The 16,881-nt window shown below is 38.0% G+C and overlaps 1 protein-coding gene across 1 annotated transcript in view; it reads right to left on the bottom strand.

Annotated features, from left to right (window-relative positions):
- LOC129228682 (snake venom 5'-nucleotidase-like) overlaps nucleotides 1-16,881 on the bottom strand; it is a 48,946-nt gene that overhangs the window by 6,138 nt on the left and 25,927 nt on the right. Inside the window, 4 exon segments of the mRNA XM_054863366.1 lie at nucleotides 1,736-1,897; nucleotides 5,954-6,217; nucleotides 9,957-10,154; nucleotides 15,766-15,954. Of these exon segments, the coding sequence (XP_054719341.1) occupies nucleotides 1,736-1,897; nucleotides 5,954-6,217; nucleotides 9,957-10,154; nucleotides 15,766-15,954 (813 nt within the window).

The following is a 16,881-nucleotide window of genomic DNA, read 5'->3' as shown; positions in this document are numbered from 1 at the left end:
TTTATTTATTTTTCAATTTAGGAATCAAAGCTAGAAATTATAAAAGAAAGTAGGAATGTCAACATTTTCAGAACATAATTATTTATTTTACTTTTTATATCTGTTAACTAAACAATATTTGGCACAAGCAGTAATTTTTACTTTCTTCTATATCTAATACATAGAAGAAAGTATTGGATTCGTGCAAATTTTCGAATTTCGAAATTTGACGGATTCGAACGTTTTGAGGTGTGCTGAGTCCATTTCGACTATTTTTGGAAAATTTCTGTCTGTCTGTGTGTGTGTATGTATGTGTGTGACCAGTTTTTTGTGGCCGCTCTACAGCAAAAACTACCGAATGAAATTGAACGAAATTTGGTACACATATGTGCCCCTATGTGAACTTGTGCCCATTGGTTTTTGGCGCGAATTCCTCCAAGGGGGATGGAGCAATGGGACGTTTTTTGAGTTACGCGTGCTTGCTATTCCTCAGGAAGTAACTGGCGGAATCAAACAAAATTTGGTCCATATGTTGCTCTTAACAGGAGCAGGTGCTGATTCAATTTTGGTGTCAATAGCTCAAACGGGGGTTGAGTTATAGAACGTTTTTTGTCGTCGATTGTGACTGCTGTATCTCAAGAAATAACGAACGGAATCAAACAAAATTTTTTTGACAAGTAGCCCTTAGTGGGTATAAGAGCTGATTTTATTTTGGTGTCAACAGCTAAAAAGGGGGTAGCGCAATCACCCGTTCTTTTTTTCTATTGTGAGTGCCCTATCTCAAGAAGTAATGCTACGTTCTGGTGGAAATTTGGAATATATGTGAATCCATACGTAAACAAGCTTTGGTTCAATTTTGACTCCAATCGCTCCAAGAGGTGTTGATTTTTTTTTTTTTTTTTTTTTTTTGCGAATAAAAATAGTTTTATTAATGCAACAATAAGAAAGATAAATCGTAATAGATTGTCGTCTGCGTATTTCTCGTGATTTTAATTGTATGGAAATGATCGGAAATATTATCTCAATGATTTAAAATTTTAACTGTTGCCATCTTATGTTTGTTAATAAATAAAATATTTGTAATTAATTCAAGTAAGGCTTTTAAAGTAACTTTCAATTTTCGCTCTTTGCTTTGATTTTACAATAATTCAGACATTGGGATGGTCGTCAAGTTTTTGCATGTGTAATTTTGTTTTTGGTAGGAATATTGCTTCCTCGTCAAGCATGGGGAGGGATCAGAAAAAGGAAAAATATAGAAGAAAGTTTCGTGATGGCCACAACATACTAGTTAGTTAATGTATTCACTGTTTAGATATTAGTAAATCAATTGTTTTACTTAAAAACAAGCCATACTTGTTCAATGAAATGATTACCAAGTATTTGTGACATCTCAAAATACTTTGCGGTAAGTAATGTAAGTCTAATTCATGTCCAAGTGTTTATTTGGAAAAGTTTTTGTGTACAGAATTCATCAATATCTTAAGAAATATGTGAGTTACGTTTGCTAGATTTAAATCAATTACCACTCATCTGCTCCCAAAACCAGCCCTAGAAAAATTGTGTACTTGTTTCTCTCTCTCTTTTTTTCTCCCGTTCCCCCCCCCCCCCTTGCCCCGCTAAAAGTCCTATAGCTTTTAGTCTTTTAGTTATCGTTTTTTTTTGTCTCTCCCCCTCCCTTTTCAGTCCCAATCGCCGCCTATGCTTCCCATCAGAGATCATATCAGATGATCTTTCAATAAAATTGTTTTAAACGTACCTGAAACTTGTAGAAAACTTCCAGGTGGATCTACTGCTCCCAGGTCGTAGTCCTTGACAGAATGCTCAAGAACTTGTCTCAAATGCTTCCCTTTTAGTCCCACGACGCACATCGTGTTACCAAAGGGCGCAGCCGTTAAAATATCTTCAATAGTGATGTTGCCTATTCAAATAAATGGAAAACATTAAAAATCAAGAGCTTCTATCCCCCCTCCCCCCAGTCGCGGATTTACTAGGGGGGCGGTGGCCTCCATGACCGTCATTTTCTAAAACCAATAATATAGAATTGAAGGAATTACTAGCTATCGCTACTAATTTCAATCAAGTACATTCCACAAATTTGCTTTAAATTAAGTTTAGACAGTTAGTAGGATGAACAGCGTTACCCACTTTTTCATTTGAACCTAAGCTCGCCCCTCTACCCTTTTTTGGACTTTAATAATTTTGCTATGACTTAGAACAGTGGTTTCCAACCCTGGGGGTGATAGCCCCCAAAGGGGAGATTTGATACTCCAAGAGGGCGATAAGCATTTAAAATACAGGATAAAGGGGGGGCAGCCCCCCCCTACATGACTGGTTCGAAGGAAGGAATTATATTTTTTCGTTAATCGGTAAAACTGAATTTTTAAAAATGTCCCTCTACTTTTGATGATGTAGTGTATTTGCAATAGTTGAACACTTTAAATAGCAATCATTCTTTAAAATGTTCATAAACCATTCCAATTTTCTGTCATTATTGTGTCACTTCTACGCATAAATCAATCTTCCGTGGCCTCAGTTTTGGAGAATGCAATTTTGACTGTAACAATCTAAATTCTATTCTATTCCAAGCTTCCTCCTGTAAGTCTTCAGTAATTCTGTTCGCACTTTCTGTGCTTTATCTATCGGACGACATCCCATGGTCAATAAAAAGGTTCTTTTTTCTTTTTTTTTAAATTTTAATTTGATGAACGAGCCCCAACTTTGAAATGGCTAGAAGAGCAAAATACGAGTTAACTCGTTCCGAATTATATGACTTACTTATTCTGGGATATTCTACAAAGCCACTCACAAGGTGGGAAATCCAAACCATAGAGTTAATATAAACACTAGAACGCGAGCTCCTTTACCCGCAAGGCAGAACCTGGCGGTCAACATGAGTCAAAAGTATTGGTAAATGACCAGAGGTCGACTATATTTGTCGTTGTCGTCTTTTCTGCCACATCACAGGGTGTGTTTACAAAGGCAATGGAAAAACCTGCTAAAAGTGAGTAGTTTGGTGCAGTGGCGTAGCGAGAAAAAATCCTTAGGGGGGGGGGTAATTTTTTCTGAAGTTTAAAAGTAAAGCTATGCCCTCGAGTTTACACATATATATATATATACATATATATATGTACATATAATTTTTTGGGGCTCATGGGGGGGTTCTAACCCCCCTATCCCCCCCCATGGCTACGCCACTGGTTTGGTGCCTATGGAATCAGTCTCCACTACAATCCACTCTCCCCTACCCACGGAAAAAGCGGGCTCATTCGCTCATTAGGAGTACGTATGACCCTACTTTTGGTCAATGCAAGCACTTATTTGTGTTAAGTTATATAGAAGGGTGGAGTGAAAAAAAATTAAATTTTCGAATTTTGAAACGCCTGGGGTCTCAAAAATTGGCTTTTAGCATCAATAGGGTACCTTTAAAATATTAGCCTCGTAGGATAATTTCTTTAGGTTCCAAAATCTCCCCAAAAAAGTCCAAAATTGCAAAAAATCGATCTTTTTTTAACTTTTTTTACAAAAGTTAAAACATATAATTTCGAAAATGCTTAAAGGTGTAAATTTTATTAAGTCGGTAGAGTAATTTCTTCAAATATTCTAAAAGCCACAAAATAAACCAAAATCGTATTTTTTCTTCCATTTTCACACCATCTTGGAGAACAAAAATAAATCAAGTGCACATAATATAAATATTTTTAACAACAGAATCTAAACTTATTTATCACTTAAATATTTTAATTTCTTATTCAGATAATTTATTACATTACATTTAAGAGCTTTTGCTATACATCATTTCTGTATCAACAAGAACGAATAATTTTGCTTACCAGTTGAAGTTTTTTGATTATAAAAGCCTTTTTGTTACCGAATTTTCCACTAAGCGAGTCCGAATTAATTCGACTCAGCTTGAGAAACAGAGCCACCTTCTTTTTAGGATGGAGTGAAAAAATGAATTCGAAAAGTACAAGTGATTTTTTTTGCAAGTGAAAAAGAGCAAAAAGCATATTACAACTAATGTTGAATATCATTATACTCTGGTACAATAACCCGGCTCAAAAAAACACAGGACATATAAGCTGAAATTTTAGAGTATAATATTATTAAGTTCTAAAGAAGTAATGAGCATTGAACATTATTACGTGTTTAAATTGTTTGCGCACTTGACTGAAAGTGAGATCATTCCACTGGTCAAATTTACTTCCTTGGGTATAGGGAGACAAAGAAAACAACGCTGGCTTTAGTTTTACTCTTACTCTATGGAAAAATGGACCTAACCTTCGAGCAGGAATTAAAATGGAGGGAGCAAGTCCAATCATTGGCTTATCGAAAGCTGATCCAAAGACCCCAAAGCACGTGACTCAACATCGACGAATGGTTGGCACGCTTTGCATGAAGTGAGCGAAGGAAACCTGATTTCTTCCAATGCTTTGCTTTAAAATCTATCTCGTGACTTGTGGTCTTGGTTACATGAATGAAGGTCTTCACTCCCTCATTTTATCTCTTCTCAATGAACACATTTCTTTTTTACTTCCTTTTACAAAAAAGGAAGTATTGTATTCGCGAAAAAATTTTCACTCAAAAATCGACCTTAATTTCCGTTTTGCTCACCCCCGAATAAATGTTGAGTTTTTTTTTCGACTCAACCACACATGGATAAGTGCCTAAGAACGTAGACACACACGAAATATCCATTTTGACGATTCCCGAGTTAGTTAAAACAAGTTTTCTCGTGACGTCTGTATGTATGTATATGCGTATGTGCTGATGTGCGTATGTATGTCGCATAACTCAAGAACGGTCCTAGAAAGTTGAAATTTGCTACGTAGACTCCTAGTGGGGTCTAGTTGTGCACCTCCCCTTTTGGTTGCATTCGGGTGTTTTTAAGGGGGTCTTCCCCCCTTTTTGGGTGGAAATCATTGTTAATTTCGATGTAAACTCAAGTGGTGTTACAATTTGGTGGACACTTGGCGATATATCGTCATTCTTTTGGTCGCCAAGTTTTGTCGCCAACTTGGCGACAACGTCGGCGATTCTTTTTCTTTTTAAAATCTGATTTTAATTCGGCCACTGTTGGTGATATTTAGAGAGTAAACTATTGAATCAAATTAAAATCACCAGTAATGAGAAAATGTCATTAAATTGGAGTAAAAGGAAGTCATGTGAGGCTCTCATCAGCTCGTTTTCCATATTTTTCTCCTACCTTCAAGCTTACTTTACACTCCAATTACTTAACACTTTAATGTCTTCCAGGGCCGTGGTAGCCCGATCGGTAGAGTGTCGGATTCGGGGCCGGAGGGTCCCGGGTTCGAACCTCGATGGTCGAAGACCCACCGTCGTCATTAAAGGGGACTGGGCGACGTTAAATATGCTCGTGGTCTCCATGTCCTCCAAGTGAAACGATACCTCTGGGGGTGCTGGCACCAGGTAGCTATTAGCTCCTGGTCTAGTTCTAAATTCTCATTAACTGTTCGATCCGGTGATGGTGCTGCCATCTATCGGTATAAAAAATAATGGAGGCAAGGCACTTAGTATGCAGTCCTCGACATAAATTCTATTCTATTCTATTCAAGAGTCATAACTGACTACAACTGTATTTATGTCGAGGACTGCATACAAAGTGCCTTGCCTCCATTATTTTATATACCGATAGATGGCAGCACCATCACCGGATCGAACAGTTAATGAGAATTTAGAACTAGACCAGGAGCTAATAGCTACCTGGTGCCAGCACCCCCAGAGGTATCGTTTCACTTGGAGGACATGGAGACCACGAGCATATTTAACGTCGCCCAGTCCCCTTTAATGACGACGGTGGGTCTTCGACCAGCGGGGATCGAACCCAAGCCCCTCCGGCCCCGAGTCCAATGCCCTACCGATCAGGCTACCACGGCCCCCTCGACATAAATACAGTTGTATAGTCAGTTGTGACTCGGAATCGAAATCGAATGTCTTCTGGCGGGAAAGTGCTCACCTTGGTTGATTCTTTCGTCAATGGATCCCCGGATGCTCCCGGAGTTCCAGAGCGCTATCGCCACGAAGTTCCATCCTTCCTGCGAAGGCTGCTGGATGAAGTGGTCCAGCGCCGCGTCGGCCATCACGTTTCCCAGGTTGCATTCCCGCATCCGGCAGATGCGGCGGTCTCCCAGCAGCAAGACGTGCGTGCGACCGACCGTCTGCAAAACGCGCCGCTGGACCTCCTGCCCGTAAGGACGAAGAATTTCCAAGGTCTCTGCATCTAAGAAAATATTATTTCGACATTTCAGAGATGGTTAGGAAGATCATTCTAAAATTAATTTTGAACTTTTTGAGCAATAAGGATGCTCTTCCTCGTCCCCCAAGGTCTCAAGCAGGCTCGACATTTAGGAATTTTTCCAGGGGGTGGAAAAGGATGTACATTCATTTTAAATTTTACCAGAAAACAGCAAAAACCACGCCCACTTGTACTATGTAAAACCTTTTATTTTTCAAAGCCGGGGAAGGGGGCGGGAATTGATCCTCTCTGACCAGGGCTCGATTAAGATATCAAGGGGCCCTAGATCAAATACTTTTTTGGGGCCCCTTGTGTTCAAATTTTACAACTTTAGACATTGGCTGAATCACTTTTAGCCATAAACTAAAGTAATTTAGTCTTCTTTAGTACATTTGGAGGCCCCTAAATATCGGGGGCCCTCTGCCATGACGTTGCTGGCCTATTCAGTAATCAGGCCCTGTCTCCGACCGCCTTAAATGACCGACCTGCCCCCTCCCCCCCAAAAAAAGTCTGGGAAACGGAAAGCCATCCGCCACATGTGCGTATGTTTATTTTTTCCAAGTATATTTTCTGTTAATTTCTGCGTTATCTTAATATATAAAAATCTTCTGTGCGGACGTTTGTCACCATAAGGCTTTTAAACGGCTGGACCGATTTTGATCAAACTCTTTGTGTGTAATCAAGTTGTGGCAAGCATGATTTCGAAGCGCGTTGGACCGAATCGGAAACGTTTTTGTTCATTAATTAATTAATTAAAACATTGGATGGTTATATCTCCCAAATGATTAATATTTATTTTAACCTATTGTTGAGCGAGAACTGAAATAAATATTTAACCCGTTGCCAAAGGACAATAAGAAAACCAGCTCTGCTTTCTGTAATGAAATTTCCTCTGTGATATGTCAATTGAGAACAGATAAAACGCAGAGGGAGTGAGTGAAGCCTTCATTTCTTGAAAGGCAACGATTTTAAGTCCCGTGATATATTTTAAAGTAAAGTACTGTCCAACCACGGATTGTATGGAATTTTCAAACGTCCAGATGAGACGAATCTATCTGAATGAGGGGGAAAAGTAAAAATTTGATACGCGTATTCCGCTTATTTGAATGAGACTCTGCTTCTGCAAAAGCTGACATCGCTAAAAATAATAGATTTGTCCATTTCCGGCTGTAAAACAGATGTTTGTCTTTCCATACAATCCGTGGTCAGACAGTACTGGCAGGTTCACGCAAAACGTGTGTTCTGTTGTCGTAGTTGAGCCATGTGACAGGATCGGTGCTTTAGGTTTTCCTAACCAAATGATCAGAAAGTACCGTACCTATAGCAACATTTTTTTCTCTGATGCAATCCATATGAGTTTGGGCACCAATGTCGAGAATACTTTAAGGATTATCTAACTAATCAGTACTTTATTAAAGGAAAAGATGATGGAATTTTAAGACGAAACAAATTTTATTTTCGTCCAGATATATTACAAGAGGGTAATTCTGTATACAAAAGATCAGTGCAGTGGAAGATCTTTATCTTTAGTGGAAAGAACAAGTTAGGCAAAAAATGAAGTTTAAAAAGTTTTTGTCCAAAATATCGGACTGCTAATCGGTCGGAAATGGCTTCGCTCACTGATCGGCTGGATTACAGTAACGTGGTCACTTGGCGACTTTGGCTATAAACAATAGAGTTTACATTTTAAAGCTACTGTTAATGTAATTTATTGTATTTTTTGTCTATTTGGCGAAATATTTTGAATTTCAAATAATTGTTTTTCGTTTTTAAAGAGTTTTTAGTCATTTTAGTTGAAAAATGTGTTTATTTTACAGCGGGAGGGGGGGAGGGGAGGGATGAGTGATTATTCAGAGAACTGTTTTTACCTTTATCATTTTTCTAAACGATATCCTTTCGATTGTGTTTCCTTCTTTTTCATATGGGTGATGTTGCAGCGGGATTTCCCGTTTTTTATAGATGGGTAGTTAGATTTTTACACTTAACATCTGAGGACACTTTTTATCCTTTGAATATGGCTGAAGGAGCAAACCATCAAGTACGGGAGAAAAAGTAGTTAATAAAACAACTGCTCAGTGGCCATTAGATAAATCAAGTTGTAATAAATATACGCATTCTGAGACCAAGCATCTAAATTTCATTACAAAAAGCAGAGCTGGCTTTCTTATTGTCCTTTGGCAACGGGTTAAATATTTATTTCAATTCTCGCTCAACAATAGGTTAAAATAAATATTAATCATGTGGGAGATATAACCATCCAAGGTTTAAATTAATTAATTAAATAGCAAAAACGTTTCCGATTCGATCCATCGCACTTCGAAACCATGCTTGCCACAACTTAATTACACGCAAAAAATTTGATCAAAATCGGTCCAGCCGTTTAAAAGCCTTATGGTGACAACCGTCCGCACAAAAGATTTTTATATCTTGTTGACATAATATTAATGTGTGCAAGTAATTTTTCACTCCCATATTCGGGAATTTATGTGAAATTTTGCCGAAATTGGAATAAAAAAAGAACTATTTATCGGATTTTATCGCATTATAGCCTATGTCACTTAGTAAGCAAGCACCTTTCATATTGTGAAGGAATTTTTCAAATAGGTGCAGTGGTTCCGGAGATTACATCGAACATATAAACACACAAAAATCCGCCCTCTCTCTTCATAATATTAGTATAGATTGACCAAACTGTTGTAATATGTGTTAAAAATTTTTAGAACTAAGAATTGTTTTTATGATTTTAAAAAAAAAACAAAACACACCTTTAAATGATTTTATGCGTGACCACTTATAACCTCAAAGTGTACGGCGGTAGATCAACCTCCTTGTAATGGTGTCCTGGGAACGTTTTTAGACGGCAAATTAATTTACCACTTTCGGCAACAGCAAAAAAAAAAAAAAAAAAAAAAACCGAGATAGTGGACAGACACCACCTTAAGAAGTGCTCGGCTCTGGCTCTGTGTGGTGTCTCGGCAGTTTAGAGGCATTGGAAGGCCAGACGCCTGTTGCACAGACATCGACCTTTCCTCTTACTTTTTACTTCCTTTTACAAAAAAGGAAGTATTGTATTCGCGAAAAAATTTTCACTCTAAATTCGGCCTAAATTTCCATTTTACTCACTCCCGAATTAATGTTGATTTTTTTTTTTTTCAACCCGATCACACGCGGATAAGTGCCTAAGAACGTATAGACACACGAAATATCCATTTTGACAGTCCCCGAGTTAATTACGAGTTTTCTCGTGACGTCTGTATGTATGTATGTCGCATAACTCAAGAACGGTATGTCCTAGAAAGTTGAAATTTGGTATGTAGGCTCCTAGTGGGGTCTAGTTGTGCATCTCCCCTTTTGGTTGCATTCGGATGTTCCAAAGGGGGTCTTTTACACCTTTTTGGGGGGAAATCAATGTTTTAATTTCAATGCAAATTCCAGTGGTGTTATAATTTATGCAAACACTTTGCAATATATCGCCAAGCTTTTGGACGCCAAGTTTTGTCGCCAACTTGGTGACAAATTTGGCGATTTTTTTAAAAAAAATCTGGTTTCAATTTGGCCATTGTTGATAATATTTAGAGAGTTAACTATTGAAGCACATTAAAATTGCCAATAATGGGGAAATAACTTTAAATTGGTGTTAAAGGAAATCATGTGATGTACACATCAGCTCGTTTTCTTCTGTAATGAGGTGTTGAATGAAAGGAAATTTTCCCCTAAATCTTACCTTCAGGTACTGAAGAATCCATCAGTATTGGATTTCCACCCCAGCGAACAATTCTACCTTCGTCATCAAACTGTACTTGCAAATGACCAAGAAATTTTCCGAACGCAAAATCTTGCACGACTAGAGCGACTGATCCATTTTCTCTTTCTACGACCAAAGGATAAGGCCCTTGAGTTTCTTCATTGGATGGAGGCTCCCCTGTTAAAAATAAGGAAAAATGAGTTGTATTTTCTAAAGCCCTAGATGGTACTGTCCAACCACAGATTGCATGGAGTTTTCAAACGTCCAGATAAGACGAATCTATGTGAATAAGGGGGAAAAATAAAAATTTGATGCGCATATTCCGCTCATTTGAATGAGACTCTGCTTCTGCAAAAGCTGACATCGGTAAAAAGTAATAGATTTGTCCATTTCCGGCTGTAAAACGGATGTTTATCTTTCCATACAATCCGTGGTCAAACAGTAGCTCAAGCATCGACTCGTCAGCCATCTTGGGCATGTGTGCCCATATGCAAAATTGTAAGGGGGGGGGGCTCAGATATTTTAATCATGGTTTAGCAGGATATTTCCTCCATGGAAGCAGATTTCAGAACAGATTAGTCCCATTAAAATTTGACATTTTTAATAACTTATTCATTTAATGGCTGGAGAAGAAATGTTTTTACATTTTTGCAAAGAAAAAGTACTAAAGCAAGGGAGTTCTAATTTCTAAGAGGGGGCTCGAGCCCCCCCCCCCTGCCCCCTATATGGGCGCCCTTGATCTTGGGGCTAAATGCCATTTTCTTCCTATTCCTGCTATGATGAAGTAGCGTGTTTTGTTTCTTGATTTTGGTGTTTCTTGATTGTAGATTGACATGGAGTTAATAAAAAGTTACAATCAAGAAGCAAAACGCGCTACTTCACTATAGCAGACATGCGGGGGGTGGGGGGAGGGGAGTGGTGTTTCGCCCCAAGATGGCGGATGTGTCGCTGCTTTTAAGCTACGATCCAGGGCTTTAGTATTTTCGAAAAACATGAATGACAGTAAATTAATCCCCATGTGTAGGGGATCTAGCAACGTTTGTGATTCCAAAGATTTTGAGACGCATAGTTCAGTTTGTATGACAATTATGGCATGAATTAAGCTGTTGTCATGTTGAAAAAGACTGATATGAATTGAACTTTATTAGAGACGTACCGAGTAGCACTTTGGCCGAGTAGCCGAGTACCGAGTACTCGGCCTTTCATTACTCGGCCGAGTACCGAGTTACCGAGTACTCGGCCTTTCACTACTCGGCTGAGTTACCAAGTACTAATTACGTTTTAAGAAGGACCACCGACACACGTGATGAATTTTGAACTTATTGGAATGGTTGTATAGACCTCCTTGTATATATAATAGTTTTTAAAACTAAATTCCTGCTGAAATTTAATTACGCATTATTTAAAAAATTTTGTTTACGTCAAAAATTTTACAAAAAAATTATATTTAAAATTAAAAATACATAAATAAAAGGTATGAATCAAGTTGGAATTAAAACAAATTATACCAATTATAGTTATAGTCTGCCAAACATAAATAATTTATAAAAGCAAATAAAACAAATGTGCAGGAACACTGCAGACACGTGTTTCTGCGATATAAGGAACGTCTTTTTCAGTGCATAAAATGTGAGCTAAAGAATGTAAAGACATTTGACAAAAGAATCCGACTTTTGTCGGATGCCTTTAAAGCCACGAACTCACACTTTGTGCATTGAAAAAGGAATTCCTTGTAATGCTATAACACATGTCTGTAATGTGCTTTTAACGTTGTTTTATTTCCTTTTATTTTTTAAGCAAAGGTATTTTTATAATTCTTATAACTAATTTTTGTTTGTAGCAAAAATCCATTTTTAATATAAAAATTCCATATTTTCTATACTTACTTTTTTTGCATAATTTTTAATAAATAAGTTTTATTTACTTTGGGGACATTAAAATAGAGATTTATTCCATATAAGCATTACAAACTTCATTATTCTCAAAATTTAAATTTGACTTCTATAAATGATTGCAGAATATTATATATGCTTGCACTTTTTTATAAATTTTAATATCTGTCTTGGACAATATTCAATTTTTTGCAACTACTCGGTATTGGCCGAGTATCGGATCAAAATTTGGCCGAGTACCGAGTACTCGGCAAATGGGCCGAGTAGGCCGAGTACCGAGTAGTTACCGAGTACTCGTTACGTCTCTAAACTTTATGTGTTCAGTTCTTTGAAGTTGACTGAGAATCGTAAAATTCAGTTGAGATGCTTTGAACTCAAGATCTTAATGAGGTTTCAAATTGAGTTCATGCGAAATAGACCCACCTTTTCATGCAACACAACTGAGAAAAACCACCATTCCCTATAGCAAGATACTTTTGGTTTAGAGATGTTTTGTTTATTTAGTCATTATTGAATGTTCTCTTAAAACATTGAAAAACTTGAAAAAAGTGTTAGAATTTTTACTTCCTTCCTGGAATTTTCCCTGTCAATAGGATTTCAGCTTTAGTTTTTAGGATTTTTGCTTCAATCATGAGGTTTCTCTCATCAGTCAATGGGAATTTCTCCATCAGTTTTTGAATTTCCCCTCACTCATTGAATTTTTTTTTACAGCCAAGAGGATTTTTGCACAATCATCAAAATTCCTCTTAAGTTCTTTTCTCCCCAGTCATTAGAACTCGTCGTGTAGGACCTTCCATTTACTAGTCAGAATGTTTGATATCTCATTTTAGTTTTACAATTTTATCAATTTAACCTATTGCACATTTACTTTACGCCTATAGTGGCACGCATATGGGCAATTCTAACATATAGAAGCGAGGCTGTATGACTCTAGCTTCAAAATCAAAAGAATTGGTGGGTGTATGCCTTCAAACAACTTTACTGATCTTGTTTATGAGCGAAATAGCAGAATATTTTTCAGCAATCTGTGACGGATATTAAAAAACTATATACTTATTAAAATATTCTATATTGTAGATCAGCAATAGATAAGTCGCAACACTTTCTATGAATCAACAAAAAAGGAATACTTGAAAATAAAATGCTAAATTAAAAAATTACGAGCAAAACGAAGGCTAAAAGGATTCAAAATAAAATAGAAAACTGAGGCGCAGGTTTGTGGGAGCAAGTGCCTTTGAAAGGCCTCTAAGCCATTGAAGACTCTTGCATAGCTTTAGGCGACTTTTTTTTTTGAGCAATCACGATTGCTTATTGTTCTCACTTGACTGTTTTTGGCGTTCCTATGATTTTATTTTCCCACCAGCACCCTCCGCAGCATCACCGTCGATTGGCTCCTCACGATGCTGCACCTCTAGCGAAAACCGTCTCCAGGTTTCGTCAATATCCTACACTTACACGCATACAGGCATACATACACGCACCTACACACGTATACATATATACACCTACACACACATACATACACCTACACACACATACATGCACCTACACACATACAGACACCTACACACATACATACACCTACACACATACATACACCTACACACATACACAAACACATATTCACACACAAACACACACACACACTTACACACTCACATAAACACAACTACCCACACACTCATGCCTGCACACAGACACAAACTCACATGCCTACACACATACACATACACCCTACACACAAGCACACATACCCCCCCCCCCCCCACACACAAACACACACGCCTACATATACACACACACACACTCGTGATTGCGAAAAACATAATTTGAATTCAAGATGTCAAAATTCAAATTAATTTTTTTTTCTATTTCACTTTGATCTTTGAACTGTATTTTGCTGCTTTAAAGTTGAGAAATTCGTGCAGAAAGCGTGGGAAAAAAGATTTTCAATTCAGAAGTAGTATGCAGACCTCCTCAATAATCTGCGATGGGCATCGCAGCGTCGCGCTGTTTCTGTTACTGCAGAAACATCTATAGTAGGGGCAAACGCAACCTGGCAGCGTCGCATGCTGCGATTAGGATCTGAGCAGCCTTTATAGTGCTGTCAGGTTAGACTCGTCCAAGCAAGTCACCGTCAAATCACCATCATTGTTTACGATATGAGCGACGAATGTCGAAACGATAATGTTTCTTAATGCTGAACTTTAGCTCATGTTTTTATGTTATTGATTTTAAGTATTCGTCTTTTCCCATTCGTGTTATTGAAGGAGATTGTGAGATGGTCAGCCACGCAAAAATTTGCGCCTCTTTAAGAAGTTGCTTAGGCGGTTCATTCATTTCATTAAGCTCTTTGATTAAAATCTACGACTTTTTTTGACATTTCAAACTAGAAAATATTTTGAAGCTGTTGTCCCTAAGTAGAAGGATAATTTAATGTATAAGTACATTATTAAGTTTCATTTACTTTGATGCTTGCATTTTATTTTTAATGTAAGTATCCGAGTACATACGGAGTTCGTGTTTGATAAACCTGTAGGCTCGAAAGACCTGTGTGATTCTGATTGTTGTCGTTGAGCAGGTATCACGGGTACAAGATACTGGGGAAATTTTACCTCCCCTACAGTCTCATGTGGAGATTGCAATAACTGGTGGATCCATCTCACGATGACTAAGCCGGCTTTATTAGGGGCAGGGCCGCCAAGACCAGAGCGGGCCTCTTGTCAGTTTGGTCACCGAGCCCCCTCCCCCTATAAAACTCATAAGATTTATACTGCTCTGGTTCTGAGCTGGGCCCTCCAAAGGGCTAGGACCCTTGTTTCCCATTAAGCTTACATGGCGTCTCATCGCCCTAATTAGGGGCAATGCTGTAGTTGGAAAAATGTTTAAGGAACTACCCAAAAAAAAAAAAAAAAAAAAAAAAAAAAAAAAAAAAAAAAAAATTGGTTTGAAACCAATTTACATTGCATTTGCATTATTTTTTCAGTAAAAACCAAATATTTCGGGTACGGCGTTCCCCTCCCCCCTCCCCCGACTGCAGCACTGATTAGTGGTAATGATGGTTGCCTAATACTAGGCGTCGCTTTACAAATGACCATCACTTCTTTGTTGTTGGCAAGAGTAGATGCCGAAAGGCGAGCTCTTCTAAGTTGTAAAACTTTAAAGAAAAAAAAAAAACTTTCGAATTTTCAAAATTAATTTGAATTTTGAAATTTTGAATTCAAATTATGTTTTTCACAATCACGAGTTGCGACAGGACCCTACTCATTGGTTACTACCCCATTCGCTAGTTTCTAGAAACGGTTACGTGTGTATAGTTGTGTGTGTGCGTAGAATTGTGTGTATGCAAGCTGGCGTGTGTGCATGTGTGTAAAGGCACGTGTGTGCGTGTGTGTGTGTATGAGCATGCGTGTGTTAGGACATGGACGCCACCAACCAGGAGCAGCGGCTACCGGGGGGAGTCGCGCCTGCAGAGGACGATGGGGTTGAAAAAGGAACCGGACATCATGGACGGTCAAATGAAAACAATTAGCAGTCGTGATTGCTCAAAACTGGGCGACGTTAAATATGCTCGTGGTCTCAATGTCCTCTAAGTGAAACGATACCTCTGGGGGTGCTAGTACTAGGTAGCTATTAGCTCCTGGACTTGTTCTAAATTCTCATTAACTGTTCGATCCGGTGATGGTGCTGCCATCTATCGGTATATAAAATAATGGAGGCAAGGCACTTAGTATGCAGTCCTCGACATAAATACAGTTGTAGTCAGTAGTGACTCTGAATAGGAATAGGAATAGGATTGCTCAAAACAAAAAAGGATTTTATTTTTAAAAAATAACGTGGCAGTTTAATTTCCATGCAAGGAAAAACATTTTGTTTGATACATTTTTGAAGTTTACCTGAGTATAGGAAAGTATTGGTGTGCCCACCAACAACAATGTCCACTTCTGGAACCCTTCTTGCGATGTCCTGATCGACGGTAAATCCAGCATGTCCCACAGCAATGATCTTGTTCAAGCCTTCTTCCTCGACCAACCTTCGAGCTTCTCTCTGTATGCATTCTACCTCATCTTCGAACTCCAAAGCACCTAAAAATATAAGTGAGCGAAATGAATTTTAACCAACTGCCTTTTTGGAAAGGCTGAGCATAGTTTAAATCAGAGGTTGAAATAGGGTCAGTAGCGAAGGCAGAAATCGCATTTTATTCTACGAGTAGATGGGGTTTTTGGTCATAACCGCCCTTATGTGTATGTAAACTATCGTATTATGATTGGAAATACGTGCTAAAAACCAAGGGATTCTGGGGGGGGGGGGTGACCCTCCAAAATCTCTCCTGACTGCACCACTCGGTAGATGGAAATAAATTGCACACCTACAATTGTAGTGGGTTTTAAAATTGAACTATCGGTGACTGACGACTGACGATTAAGCAACATAGAGAGAACATTCTGAGAGAGTTTTATGTGTTCTTTATTTTGCGATTTCTGCTCGCAACTAAAATACTTCCATTCACATTCACCCCGTACGCTGCACCTATGCACCTGGGGTAAATGGAAGCAACTAATCCTGCTATTTTTTTTTTTAGAAGGCTAGAGTATTTTACATGAATTAAGCATGTAATTTGTTTTTTTTTTTTTTTTGTGTTTTTTTTTTTTGTTTTTTTGGAAAGATTTATCTTTTTAAATGATCTTAGATTAGGTGACTGATTTGAGCTAGGATTTTAAGTTACACATTCGTTTGGAAACTTTTGAAGAACAAAAGTCGGTCAAAATTACGGGCTGACACGAACCTTACCTGAAAAATCGTCATGCCGCCAATGTGAATCTTTTCATATTGCATTTGATATTATTTTGCAAGAGAAAATTAAAACAAAAAAAAGTTTTTTTTCTGCACTTCAACTAGATGTTTTAAAACTATTCGGACTTCACTTCTAATTACTTGCCGACCCCTGCTCTAGAGTCTAGAACTTTTTATAATTTTAAACTAAATGTACATGTAACGGTTTTCTACCTAAC

The sequence above is a fragment of the Uloborus diversus genome, chromosome 8 (genome assembly GCF_026930045.1).
Source record: "Uloborus diversus isolate 005 chromosome 8, Udiv.v.3.1, whole genome shotgun sequence".
NCBI classification, from domain to species: Eukaryota; Metazoa; Arthropoda; class Arachnida; order Araneae; family Uloboridae; genus Uloborus; species Uloborus diversus.
The sequence above is the reverse complement of the archived record's forward strand: the minus strand, read 5'-3'. Positions and strand labels throughout refer to the sequence as shown.